We start from the raw sequence: 12,246 nt of genomic DNA, 5'->3' as shown, positions 1-12,246 counted from the left end.
TTTTCTCAGAGGGCATGTCCCGTCTGCTGTAGCTAGTGGCAGCTGAAGGATGGAACTGAGCATGTGCGGCCATCTCAGTGAGCAGGACAGAGAAATAAGAAAAGAGTAAACGGCAGGTGGCGCCATACAAATAGATTTCAGTAAATAACTCAGTAGCTATAATACATTTTTAAATCACAGGGAAACACAAAAGTATTTAGATCCAGGTGCTGCTTTGAAAAAAATGTAGAATATTTTTAGTGGTACAACCCCTTTAAGGTTCCCATTAGAGATGAGCGAATTTCAGGTTATGAAATTCTTTCACGCTTCGTTTACTGGTAAAAGGTAAATTGCGTTATGGATTCCGTTACCACGGGCCATAACGCAATTCTACGATGGAATGCCTTTAGAGGCATTCCATTATTCATTCCGTCATAATAGAAGTCTATGGGCTGCAAAACGGATACATCCTGCTATGCAGGAGAGGACTCCCCTGCATAACGGAAACGGAACGAATCTGTTTTGCAGCCCATAGACTTCTATTATGATGGAATGAATAACGGAATGCCTCTAAAGGCGTGGTAACGGAATCCATAACGCAATTCACCTTTTACCAAACGAAGCGTGAAAGAATTTCAAAATATGAAATTCGCTCATCTCTACTTCCCATAACCATTAAACGAAAGTTGTCTGAACCTGACAATCTTGGTGGGATTGGCCAACTATGTAATATGTATGGAGGTGTTTGGACTCTTCCCTGAAGCAGAAGGGGGCGAAATAAGGGCTGGACATGTTGGGTTTCAGCAATCTCAATCCTTTGTTTCACCAGTTGTTTCTAGACATATCTGGCAGCAGCTTATTCCCCTCTCCCCATTGAAGACATGCATATTTAGCCGAGACAAGCATGGGTGTTAGAAAAAAATAGCTGTTGGCCAACATCTGCTGATGGTGTATGGCCATTTTCTGCTGTCACCAGCAAGAGCTTGGTGCTCAACCCTGACGCACGACATGCATGATGCTCATGTCTTGTCAAACTGCTGGATGCAAATGTTGCTTTTCCAGAGCAGCTTTTATGTTTAACCACATTTGAACAAATCCACTGATATTAGCACAGTCTACTAGAATGTTCTTCACAGTTTATGTTGGCGTATTGCCCCTATAAATCACAGTAAATCATTGTAAATACTGATATTTTCCATTAGTGATCTGAAATTAAAAGGACAACTGGGAAAACTTTCTATCACTGATTTGCACATTGTCATTCATCTATTTCACATTCTACATGTTGGTAGGAGGTAAATCCATGTCGAGAAATCATTGTCAGTCCCTCTGTTATAAAGCTTCAACCAGAACTCGGCATCTATACTCTATTATGAGATGTTGAATAGCTTATTATGATTTTTCACAGAAATCACAGCAGTCTTAACTACATTTTAGTGCCTTAATGATACTGTAGTTCCCATCACTGCAGCTCTTGATGTGGTTCTGCCTACGTCTAACATAGTGCTGGACAAATCCCAGGAGCCTATGGGCCTAAACACTTGCTAATGGTGGCCAACTTTGTTGGTTGTTCTCTATTGCCAGGCTACTGAAAGTTGGATCGGCTTCTGGAGTGGTCTAGTTGGCTCCCAAAGTCTACAGTATTTCTCCAATCTTGGTCTAGCCATCGGGGGTGTAGAGCCGTATTAGATGCTGCACCTCAGTTGGGTAGCCACTTACTGGACAGCGCTGGTGATTTTTCACATAGTAATAAGCACAGCGGTAGCAGAAGACATAACCTGAGGTGCCAAGAGCTGTATCGTTAACTCTTACTTTACGACAAAGTGGGCAAACAGTCTTTAGTTTTGGTAACAGAGGGGAATATGTTTCCAGGTCAAAATGAATGGGAGCAGTGGGGGCTGGCAATGAACTCAGAGACTTAACAGTCTCCTGGTTTTCGGCTGAGTACCACCACTCTAGAAACTGCAGGAAGAACACGCCCAGAGATAGGCTGGAAGATAATGTCATAGACACTCCGCCGAGAACTTTCTTCAGTACGCTGCCCACACTGGAGAGAAAAGAGAAAAAACAATGTTACATCAAACCTAGAAATGGATAAAAAAAATAAAAAATAAAAAAATAAATGAACAAAAAGACTGCAATCACTTTTTTTTTTCCAACTACAAAAGGCATAGAAACGGGGTAGATAAAAATCAATGATTTATTTTATATCGGATTTTTTTTTTTAAATCAGATTTTTTTTTATTTAAATCAGATTTTTTTTTATATATAAAATGCTTTTTGGAGGAAAATATATTACCATCCAAAGGTTATTCAATCATGAAATAAAGATTTGTTTTTTAAGTATGTAGAATAAGGCTGTATATGTTACATTTTTTGGTAAATAAATTCCATTAATTATTAATCCATTCACAATGTCATGCTCTTCCAGAGGTTTTTGTAAGATTATTGGGCAGTTTCTTTGCCTACAAGATATTATCACAGATGCTTGGTTTACTTTTGCAGTTCTCAAAACTGAATCTGACTCAGCAGAGATCACATGCCTCTTCTTCACAACAAAAATGTTATAACATGAACAGAGTTGAGAAAAAGACCTTAACGGGGTTGTCCGGGTTCAGAGCTGAACCCGGACATCCCTCCATTTTCACCCCGGCAGCCTCATGCTCCGATGCTCTCCTTTGCTCTGCGCTAAATTGTGCAGGGCAAAGGCATTTTTGGGAGATCCGGTGACATACCGGGGCTCTACATGGGGCTGCCATTAAATCAAATCCACCCTGCATAGACGTCTATGTGTACCCTATAACATCTCTGTACAACTTCCAAGCCAGATGGACCTTTTGTAGGGCACCCACCATATATGTCTACGGTGTGCTCTCCACATCTTATGCGGCCCCATTGAAATTAATGGTTCCGCACCTGTTCCGCAAAATCGAATGAGCCCTTAAACAGAATGAACTAACTGGTTCCACTTAACTTACCCAAGAGCAGACTGTGTTGAGGCGATCTTTTCTGCAGTAGCATCCATGGCTTGTAAATCCTCCAGCGTAAGTCTAGCGAGCTGCACTCCAGCCAAGCGGAGCAGCGGTGAGTGATGGCTTGTGTTCCACAGAATATATCTCAGCTGATATAGAAGAAAACATCCTTCCCAGGACAGTTTCACAAAGGGGTAGGATGCAAGAATTGCCCTATAACATCTCTTACTGAAGGACGTTGGGTTTTGGATTGAATAATCTTCTTCCTCTCGCAGCCTGTTAACGAATTTCTCCAGCTTCACCCGTAGATAAGGTACAAGCACCAGCAGCAAGAGGGATCCCCAGTACTCCTTCCGTTGCAGTGTGCGCTGCCCATTGCTGTTTGCCATGGATACTCTCTTTAGTCCATAGAAGTGCTCTGAAAAGGAGGAACTGGCCCACGACAGGTAGTGCTGCTGGAGAAGCAGATCAAGCAGGGTGTAAAGTTCATCAAACCATCTCCACAAAGGGCCTAAGCGTGCAGGGTTTGATTCTGCAAGGACCTGTTCAAAACGGACATAAGGGTTAGAAGTGCAAAATGTTATTATGGTCAATGCCATTCAGGATTTAGGCTGCATTCACGCAGGCAGGACAGATCATGCTTTAGATTAAAAAAAAAGTGAATTTTGGCCCAGTTTCCTGGGCTTATGAATACACTCTAGGGCTACTTTCACACCTGCGTTAGGTGCGGATCCGTCTGGTATCTGCACAGACGGATCCGCACCTATAATGCAAACGCTTGTATCCGTTCAGAACGGATCCGTTTGCATTACCATTTTTTTTTCATGATAAAGCAAACAGATCCTTTTTCGACTTACATTGAAAGTCAATGGGAGGCTGATCCGTTTTCAATTGCACCATATTGTGTCAGTGAAAACGGATCCGTCCCCATTGACTTACATTGTAAGTGAGGGGGGGGGCGTGGCTAACTGCCGACATGAGCGCACGCACTTGAGCTCTGCTCCGTACCCCGATCTAAATCCTTCAGCATCCTGACATTCTGGCTGCACAGAAGGACGAGTGGCAGGTGCAGAGAAGGAAGAAAAGACCTGGGAGGACTGACATGGGTCCCAGCAAGGCACAATCGGCGGCTGAAAAGCTGAAAGAATATGTCCGGCAAGAGGCCCAAAATGGCGCCGCTGGTCCTGCTACGCCGCGGGCGGCGGTGACGAGAGGTCAGGCAGCGCTGCAGACGGAAGCGGAGGGAGTGGAGGAGCCGGAGGTGACACTTAAGACTGTTTCTCATCAGCTCCTCTCCGCGATTTCTACCTGCCAGACGTCCCTTACCTGTAAGATTGAGGAGGTGAAGGTGGATCTGGGCCTTCTCAGACAGGACGTGCAGCAGCTCAGAGAACGGGTGCGCCACACGGAGGACAGGGTCTCTGCTCTGGAGGACTTTACCAGGCCGCTAGCAGGCAGGCTGCAGGCTGTGGAGAGGTCTGTTGGCCTATGGCAGCAAAAATGCGACGACCTCGAAAACAGGGCCAGGCGCAATAACGTAAGGATCCTGGGGCTACCTGAGAGGGCGGAAGGCTCAGACCCGGCTACTTTCCTGGAGCTCTGGTTCAAGGCACAGTTCCCTGATGCGCCATTCTCCGGCGCCTACACAGTTGAGCGAGCTCACCGGGTCCCCGCCAGGCCTCCCCCCCTGGGGCTCCCCCTAGGCCCCTGCTGGCGCGGCTGCTTAATTGGAAGGACAGAGATCTGATCTTAGGGCAAGCAAGAAACAAGCGGGATATTAAACATGAAGGCGCGAATATATCACTATTTCCTGATTTCTCAGCGGAGCTGCAAAAGAAGAGGGCCACCTTCATCTCTATCAAGCGGCGCCTCCGTGATATGAATCTGCAGTACTCCATGGCCTATCCGGCGCGCCTCAGGGTGGTAGATGGCGAGAAAACGGTCTTTTTTGTGGACCCTAAGGAGGCGGAAGAATGGATCTCCAAGAGGCCAAGCCGTCCAGATCCGCGCTGAGGACTCTATATTTTGGGACAGCTACAGCCCTCCGGAGCGGTAACGTTGTGTTTTTTAGGGGCATCTAAGACTCTGGTGCCATAACTTGATTTATGGAATTGCCCCATGTTGAGTACAGCTGCGGACACGTTGCCTGCAGAGCATTCTTATGCATACTCTACTGGGACTGTGGCTGTCCGTCTTATCCCCTTTGTCATGCTCCTGATGTCCGTTCCCCCCCCCCCCTCCCTGTGTCCCCTTCCCCCCTTCTAGTCTTGATTTATGTTACTTGCTATAACCAGATATGTCTCATTGATATGGGGTTGAGCGGATACCTGCATAGGTTTTTCATCTTCATGCACTATGCAGGTCCCCGATACATCAGCCATGAAACGGGATGACAGATGTCACCGACTACAGAGTCACTTATTCAGTCGTTATCTTGTTATTAAGTTGTAAATGGTTTATACTGTTAAAGGCATGGTATGTGAGACATGAGGTGGCACCACGTGGGGTGTGCATGAGATGGTCAGAGGTGGGCAGCCACGGTTCACGTGCAGGAAGATGGATGTATTGCATGGAGACTAGATCACTATATCATCATGGCTGATCTCAAAGTTATGTCGTGGAATGTGAGGGGGCTGGGTAATCCGAAGAAGAGAATTTCTGTATTCTCCCATGTCAGGCAGTTCAGCCCTCATATTCTGGGCTTGCAAGAAACTCATTTAACCCCAGAGACAGGCAACAGGATTAAAAAACCTTGGGTTCAATGGTCAATGAATGCGTATGGGTCTACACATTCTAGAGGGGTCGCTTTGCTGGTCCACAGGAACATCAGGTGGGAGGTTCAGCGCTCGGTTGCGGATCCTGAAGGCCAATACATCCTGGTGTATGCCTTCATTAACTGCGCCCCATACATTGTAATTAACATCTACAACCCCCCCCCCCCCCCCCGGCTACTACAACCATATTCCAGGTGGTGATGGGCTTTGCGGCGCAATATCCCAATGCCAAATTTATCTGCATGGGCGATTTTAACCTAGTAATGCACGAAGATCGGGACAGGTTCCGTTCTGGGGACAGAGTGGGTAGCTACACTCCGGGAGAAACCACTATGGCTAGAATTGCATCCGAGCTTGGGTGGCTAGATATGTGGAGACTGCGCAATCCCCTTCAGAGGGAGTACTCTTGCTTCACCCCCGCCAGGGGCGCACTATCCAGAATAGACTATATTTTTGGTAGCGCTGCTGTATACACGGATCTTGGTAGTATTGAATATGGTGCACAGGGACCCTCGGATCATGCTCCGGTTTTAGCTCAATTTACTCTATACAACGGCATTAGGCAGAGTGTAAAGATGCGTGTTCACCCTTTTTGGTTGTCTTTGTTGTCTTCTAATGATAGAGTCCCTGATCAGCTCCAGGTGTTCCTTGCAATGCAGGACGAGATGACGGACGGACTGTTGCTCTGGGAGACACTGAAGGCCTATCTGAGAGGGTGCCTTAAGTCATCTATTTCTTATATTAAAAAGGATTCTGCGCGTAAGGAATTAGAGCTACATTCTAATTGTAAGGCGGCTGAGAACTCCTTCAGGTCTGATCCCACGGATGCAAATAGGCAGGACTGGATGCTGAAAGGCAGGCTGTATATGACGCATCTCAGGGAAAAGAGCGAGCGCAAGCTGTTCTTCTTGAAGCAACAGAACTTTGAACTGGGTAGCCAAGCTGGCAAACTACTGGCTCATGTTGTACGTAATAACAGCATGTCTCCCCCGATTATTAGGATAAAGGACGCAGCTGGGGTGGTGGTGGAGTCAGTGGGGGATATTCTAAACAGATTTAAGGGCTTCTACCAGGATCTTTATAGTTCAGCGGCTCAATACTCCGCTCGAGAATTGAGGGCCTATCTGGATCAGGTCGCGCATCCGCAACTTAGTGAGGAGGATAGGACTTTATTGGAGGCTGACATATCGCTAGAGGAAATTCAGATAGCCATGTCGGAGCTACCCACTGGGAAAGCACCTGGCCCTGACGGGATCCCAGTGGAGGTTTACAGGAAATACAGTGAGGTTCTAGGGCCTGAGCTCCTTAAACTATATCAGGCGGCTCAGCAGAAGCGTAGACTCCCGGATTCGATGTATGATGCCACCATAGTGGTGATTCTGAAGCCGGACAAGGACCCCTTGGAGTGTGGGTCGTACAGGCCGATATCACTCCTAAATTTGGATTATAAAATTCTTACAAGACTGATCGCCTCCAGACTGAACAAGGTGATAGCCACTGTTATACACAGAGACCAGTCGGGGTTCATACCGGGACGATCAACGTCTGATAATATCAGAAGGGCGCAGGTTGTAGCGCAGGTAGGAGTGGCGAGGGATAAGCGCTGGGCCATGGCATCTTTAGACACTGCCAAGGCCTTTGACATTGTAAGTGAGGACGGATCCGTTTGGCTCCGCATCGTCAGGCGGACATCAAAACGCTGCAAGCAGCATTTTGGTGTCCGCCTCCAGAGCGGAATGGAGGCTTAACGGAGGCAAACTGATGCATTCTGAGCGGATCCTTATCCATTCAGAATGCATTGGGGCTGAACTGATCCGTTTTGAACCGTTTGTGAGATCCCTGAAACGGATCTCACAAACGGAATTCAAAACGCAGGTCTGAAAGTAGCCTGAGGCTCCTTTCACACGGGTAAAAATTCTGCGCGGGTACAATGCGTAAGGTGAACGCACTGCACCCGCACTGAATCCGGACCTATTCACTTCAATAGGGGTGTTCATTTGAGCGGCGATTTTCACGCAACACAGGCCCCATAGAAATGAATGGGGCTGCGTAAAAATCGCATAGCATCCACAAGCAAGTGCGGATGCAATGCGATTTTCACGCATGGTTGCTAGGATATGATGTTAGTAAATCGATTAAAGTCAATTGAATGTATTATTTTCCCTTATAACACGGTTATAAAAGAAAATAATAGCATTCTTAATACAGAATGCTTACTAAAATGTGACTTGAGGGGTTAAAAAAAAAAATATATATTAACTCACCTCATCCTCTTGATCGCACAGCCGGCATCGTCTTCATTTAGGACCTGCAAAAGAACCTTTGATGATGTAATCGCGCTCACCGCGTGGAGAGCGCAGTGATGTCAGCGCAGGTCCTGCTGAATGAAGATAAAAGATCCTTTCTTATTCAGCAGGACCTGCACTGACGTCACCGCGCTCTCCACGTGGTGAGCGCGATTATGTCAAAGATTCTTTTGCAGGTCCGGAAAGAAGACGATGCCGGCTGCGCGATCAAGAGGATGAGGTGAGTTAATATATTTATTTTTAACCCCTCAAGCCACATTTTAGTAAGCATTCTGTATTAAGAATGCTATTATTTTCCCTTATAACCATGAATAAAGAACATGCTGCGATTTTCGCCTAAGGCAGAACCGATGCGTGAAAAACAATGTTAATGTACACAGACCCATAGAAATGAATGGGTCAGGATTCACAGCGGGTGCAATGCGTGAGGTGAACGCATTGCACCCGCACTGAATCCGGACCCATTCATTTCTATGGCGCTGTGCGCATGAGCGGTGAGTTTCACGCATCAGTTTTGCGTTAAGTGAAAATCGCAGCATATTTTAAATTGTGCGTTTTTCACGCAACACAGGCCCCATATAAGTAAATGGGGCTGCGTGAAAATCGATAGCATCCACAAGCAAGTGCCGATGCAATGCGATTTTCACACACGGTTGCTAGGAGACGATCGGGATGGGACCCGATCTTTATTCTTTTCCCTTATAACATAGTTATAAGGGAAAATAATAGCATTCTGAATACAGAATGCATAGTACAATAGGGCTGAAGGGGTTAAAAAAATAATAATCCACTTGTTCGCGCAGCCCGGTTTCTCTTCTGTCTTCTTCTTTGAGGAATAGGACCTTTGATAAAGTCACTACGCTCATCACGTGGTCAGTCACATGATCCATCGCCATGGTAAAAGATCATGTGATGGACCATGTGATGAGCGCAGCGAACAAGTGGATTAAGGTGAGTTAAAGTGGTTCTGCACTTTCATTTAACTGATGATCTATCCTCCGGATAGATCATCAGCTTCTGATCGGCGGGGTCCAACACCCAGGACCCCCGCCGATCAGCTGTTTGAGAAGGCAGCGGCACTTCTCACTGTTTACCGCCGGCCCACTGATGTCACGACTAGTATCAACTAGCGTGGGCAGAGCTAAGCTCTGTTCACTTAAATGGAGCTTAGCCCCGCCCACGCTAGTTGATACTAGTCGTGACGTCAGTGGGCTGGCTGACTGCAATTGGGTACCTACTCGCGCGGGTTTGCTGCAACGCATCCGGACACGCTTGTGTGATAGAGGCCTAAGGAAAAGTCGCTTGTGTGAAAGGGGCCTTAGGAAATCCGGGTGATTTGATGGGTCTGCAGACTGCCGTTTATGTACTAGAGCTTTTATCCTTTTAACGCTTACCTTGACAACATGATGCAGTGCAGGTCTCACTGCTGCCATCAAGCTCTCCTGAGCCACAACTTCAAAGATAGAAGGTCGGTTATCATCTGGGGAAGCTGTAGTGATGTGAGCCCCACGTTCAGCCATTTTTAGGATTTTTGAGGGGGGTGAACTCTTCCTTAGAATCGAAGAAAGTTAAGCCTATGACTGTTCACTGCAATTCCTATGAAAATAAAGATGAATATTCACTTATTTCTGTATTATTAACCTATTCATTGCCTCTACACACATAATCAACAAATAAAACATGATGGGGTGCATGTATCAGTCTGTCACCTTATCATAATAACATTATGCCAATTTCTGGGACATTCAGTTAGGTGTGCCATATATCTTAAAGGGTGTAAAACAAATTTTTACTCACTTAGGCCTCCTGCACTTGACCGTATGGCTTTGTGGTCCGTTTAAAACTGATCCGTTTTCCCGGTTTTTCTGTTTCAGTAGTGTTTCCATTCCGCTTCTGTTCCATTTGTGATCAGTTTTTTGCGGATTGCAAACGGAAACATAAAATAATATTTAAACAGAAAGTACATAAAAAGATTGGGCTGGGCATAAAATTTTCCATAGATGGTTCCGCAAAAACGGAATGGATACGGAAGACATACGGATGCATTCCGTATGCATTTTTTTTTGCGGACCCATTAACTTGAATGTAGCCACGGAACGTGATTTGCGGGCAATAATAGGACATGTTCTATGTTTGAATGGAACGGAAATACGGAAATGGAAATTATACGGAGTACCTTCCGTTTTTTTGCGGATCCATTGAAATGAATTGTTCTAAATACGGTCCGTATACGGAACACAAAAAAACAGAACGTAAACGGAAAAAAAACGTTTGTGTGCAGGAGGCCTTATCTTGAGAACTTCTTTCCTTTCGCTGGGTGCGCAGCAGATTATGAGACACTCAAGCACCTGTAACTCCCAGGATGTATTACAATAAGCCGTGTGCCGAACGCACTCCCGCGAGACTTCAGGGCCAGGCATGAATATGTTTTCACTGCCTGGCCAGTCTTAGCAGTGGGGGTTTGGCATAGGAGATTGGGAGCAGAGCCTCTGGGTGCAACTACACCCCCTCATTGCACCAATGAAGCTCATTTACATATTATAAAACAGCAATTTTCCACAGAATACAGCCGCCGCATTACATTCAGAGGACATGCGCACATCTCACATGTTAGCTGGATTAATGCTGACAAATGTGAGATGTCCTTTTAACTCCTTCCTCCCCTCCATACAAAATAGTCCCTCACATATAGCCCCAGAGATGCATATGGTTTATAATGCCCCACAATTTCCTTCCCCACTGTCTAGAGCAGGCATGCTCATCCTGTGGCCCTCCAGCTGTTGCAAAACTACAACTCCCAGCATGCCTGAACAGCCTTCAGCAGGGCAATGTGGGAGTTGTAGTTTTACAACAGCTGGAGGGCCGCAGGTTGAGCATGCCTGCTCTAGAGAGATATAGCTATATATTTCTATGACAGAAGTTTTTGGGAGGAAGCTTTGAGGCAAATTTCCCTGCCGGTTTTTCAGCCAAAGCCAGAAGTGGATCCAGCAGGAAACAGAAGTCTAAATCCTTGCTTTATATTTTTGATTCCTTTCAAATCCATTTCTGTCTCTGACTGAAAAACTTGCAGGAAAATCTGCCTCAAAACCTACTCCAAAAAAACCTTTGTGTGAACCTGCCCTCATAGTCCTTCACTGAATGCAGAAGTGGCAGGGGGTGCTGTCAGAGAGAAAAAGGTACATAAAACCTAACATAAAAATGCCCTATTCACTGCATAGTAATACTTTTTGTGCATGCTTCTGAACAATTCTAGGTTGTACCTGGAGTTACACAAAGTCAGTTTTCTAAACAGAAAAGTGGTAGAAAACATAAAAGGTATGACTTTACACCCTGATGGCTTATGCCTAGGAAAGCCATCAATGTGTGATCAGTGGGGTTACGGGCATTGGACCCCAATAATCACGGGGACGTGCCCCTTGTAATGCTTTCCAGACACAGTGAAATGAATGGTGCTAGGGTGCTGCTGTGGGTCGAAAAAAATCTGAAGCGGTTGCTTTCTCTTGATTCATAGCGATCCCCCTAGACCAGGGATGCTCAACCTGCGGCCCTCCAGCTGTTGCAAAACAACAACTCCCAGCATGCCCTAATAGCTGTAGGCTGTCCAGGCATGCAGGGAGTTGTAGTTTTGCAGCCGCAGGTTGGGCATCCCTGCCCTAGACCTACACAATCACACGCTGCCAATATATTCTAGGGACATTTAATAAGTGCACAAAACAATGTCAAATGCAATGCAGACACAAAACTGGGGTACATAACCAACAGCAGGCACAGGTTCATCGTGTGCTCCATGTCACAAATCATTTTGAGCTAAGATCACCAGGAAAGTGACTACTTTAAACCATGTTGGTGACAATATGAATACAGATGATGCCCCTTGTTACAGAAGGGGCAAATACCTACCTAAATGAAGGATGTCAGGTCACTGCAGTCTACTGAAGGACTGAAACACAGGGCAGGGGCAGTGCATGCTAGGGTTAAAGGTGAAGACACACGTGTGGCAGGCAATGGCTCACCCCACAGCATGGCAACAGGTTACAAGAGGTCTACACTTCGCACGTATCCCCTTCTTATGGAGGAAGCCCTGCAAAACAATATACGATCCCGAGGCTCACTCTTACAACATCGCTTCTACAGGCTTCCTAGGCTTGGCACTGGCACTGACAGCCGCACAGAGATAACTTCCTGTGTTTGAACCGCAGACTCCGCGCTGTGTGG

The 12,246-nt window shown here is 46.1% G+C and overlaps 1 protein-coding gene across 2 annotated transcripts; it reads right to left on the bottom strand.

Annotated features, from left to right (window-relative positions):
- Window positions 1-571: 571 nt before the first annotated feature.
- Window positions 572-12,151, bottom strand: LOC122932644 (peroxisome assembly protein 12-like). Of its 2 annotated transcripts, XM_044287170.1 has the most exons (5): window positions 11,932-12,151; window positions 9,829-9,924; window positions 9,426-9,627; window positions 2,958-3,493; window positions 572-2,026 (listed from the first exon to the last, which is right to left on the bottom strand). In XM_044287170.1, exons 3-5 carry the CDS (start codon window positions 9,549-9,551, stop codon window positions 1,639-1,641), a joined length of 1,050 nt encoding a protein of 349 aa, XP_044143105.1. In that variant the 5' UTR covers window positions 9,552-9,627; window positions 9,829-9,924; window positions 11,932-12,151; the 3' UTR covers window positions 572-1,638. The 2 variants fall into 2 exon arrangements, with proteins under 2 accessions (XP_044143105.1, XP_044143104.1); XM_044287169.1 differs by lacking the exon at window positions 9,829-9,924.
- Window positions 12,152-12,246: the final 95 nt, after the last annotated feature.

The sequence above is a fragment of the Bufo gargarizans genome, chromosome 3 (assembly GCF_014858855.1).
Source record: "Bufo gargarizans isolate SCDJY-AF-19 chromosome 3, ASM1485885v1, whole genome shotgun sequence".
Lineage (NCBI taxonomy): Eukaryota > Metazoa > Chordata > Amphibia > Anura > Bufonidae > Bufo > Bufo gargarizans.
The sequence above is the reverse complement of the archived record's forward strand: the minus strand, read 5'-3'. Positions and strand labels throughout refer to the sequence as shown.

What these genes read in the sequence shown, in the direction of transcription:
- LOC122932644 (XM_044287170.1), bottom strand. Translation starts at nt 9,551, where the DNA reads ATGGCTGAACGTGGGGCTCACATCACTACAGCTTCCCCAGATGATAAC. An exon ending in CACTGCATCATGTTGTCAAG is followed by an intron (nt 3,494 to 9,425) that starts GTAAGCGTTAAA and finishes CGTTTTGAACAG; the next exon opens with GTCCTTGCAGAATCAAACCC. An exon ending in TCAACACAGTCTGCTCTTGG is followed by an intron (nt 2,027 to 2,957) that starts GTAAGTTAAGTG and finishes TTTTCTCTCCAG; the next exon opens with TGTGGGCAGCGTACTGAAGA.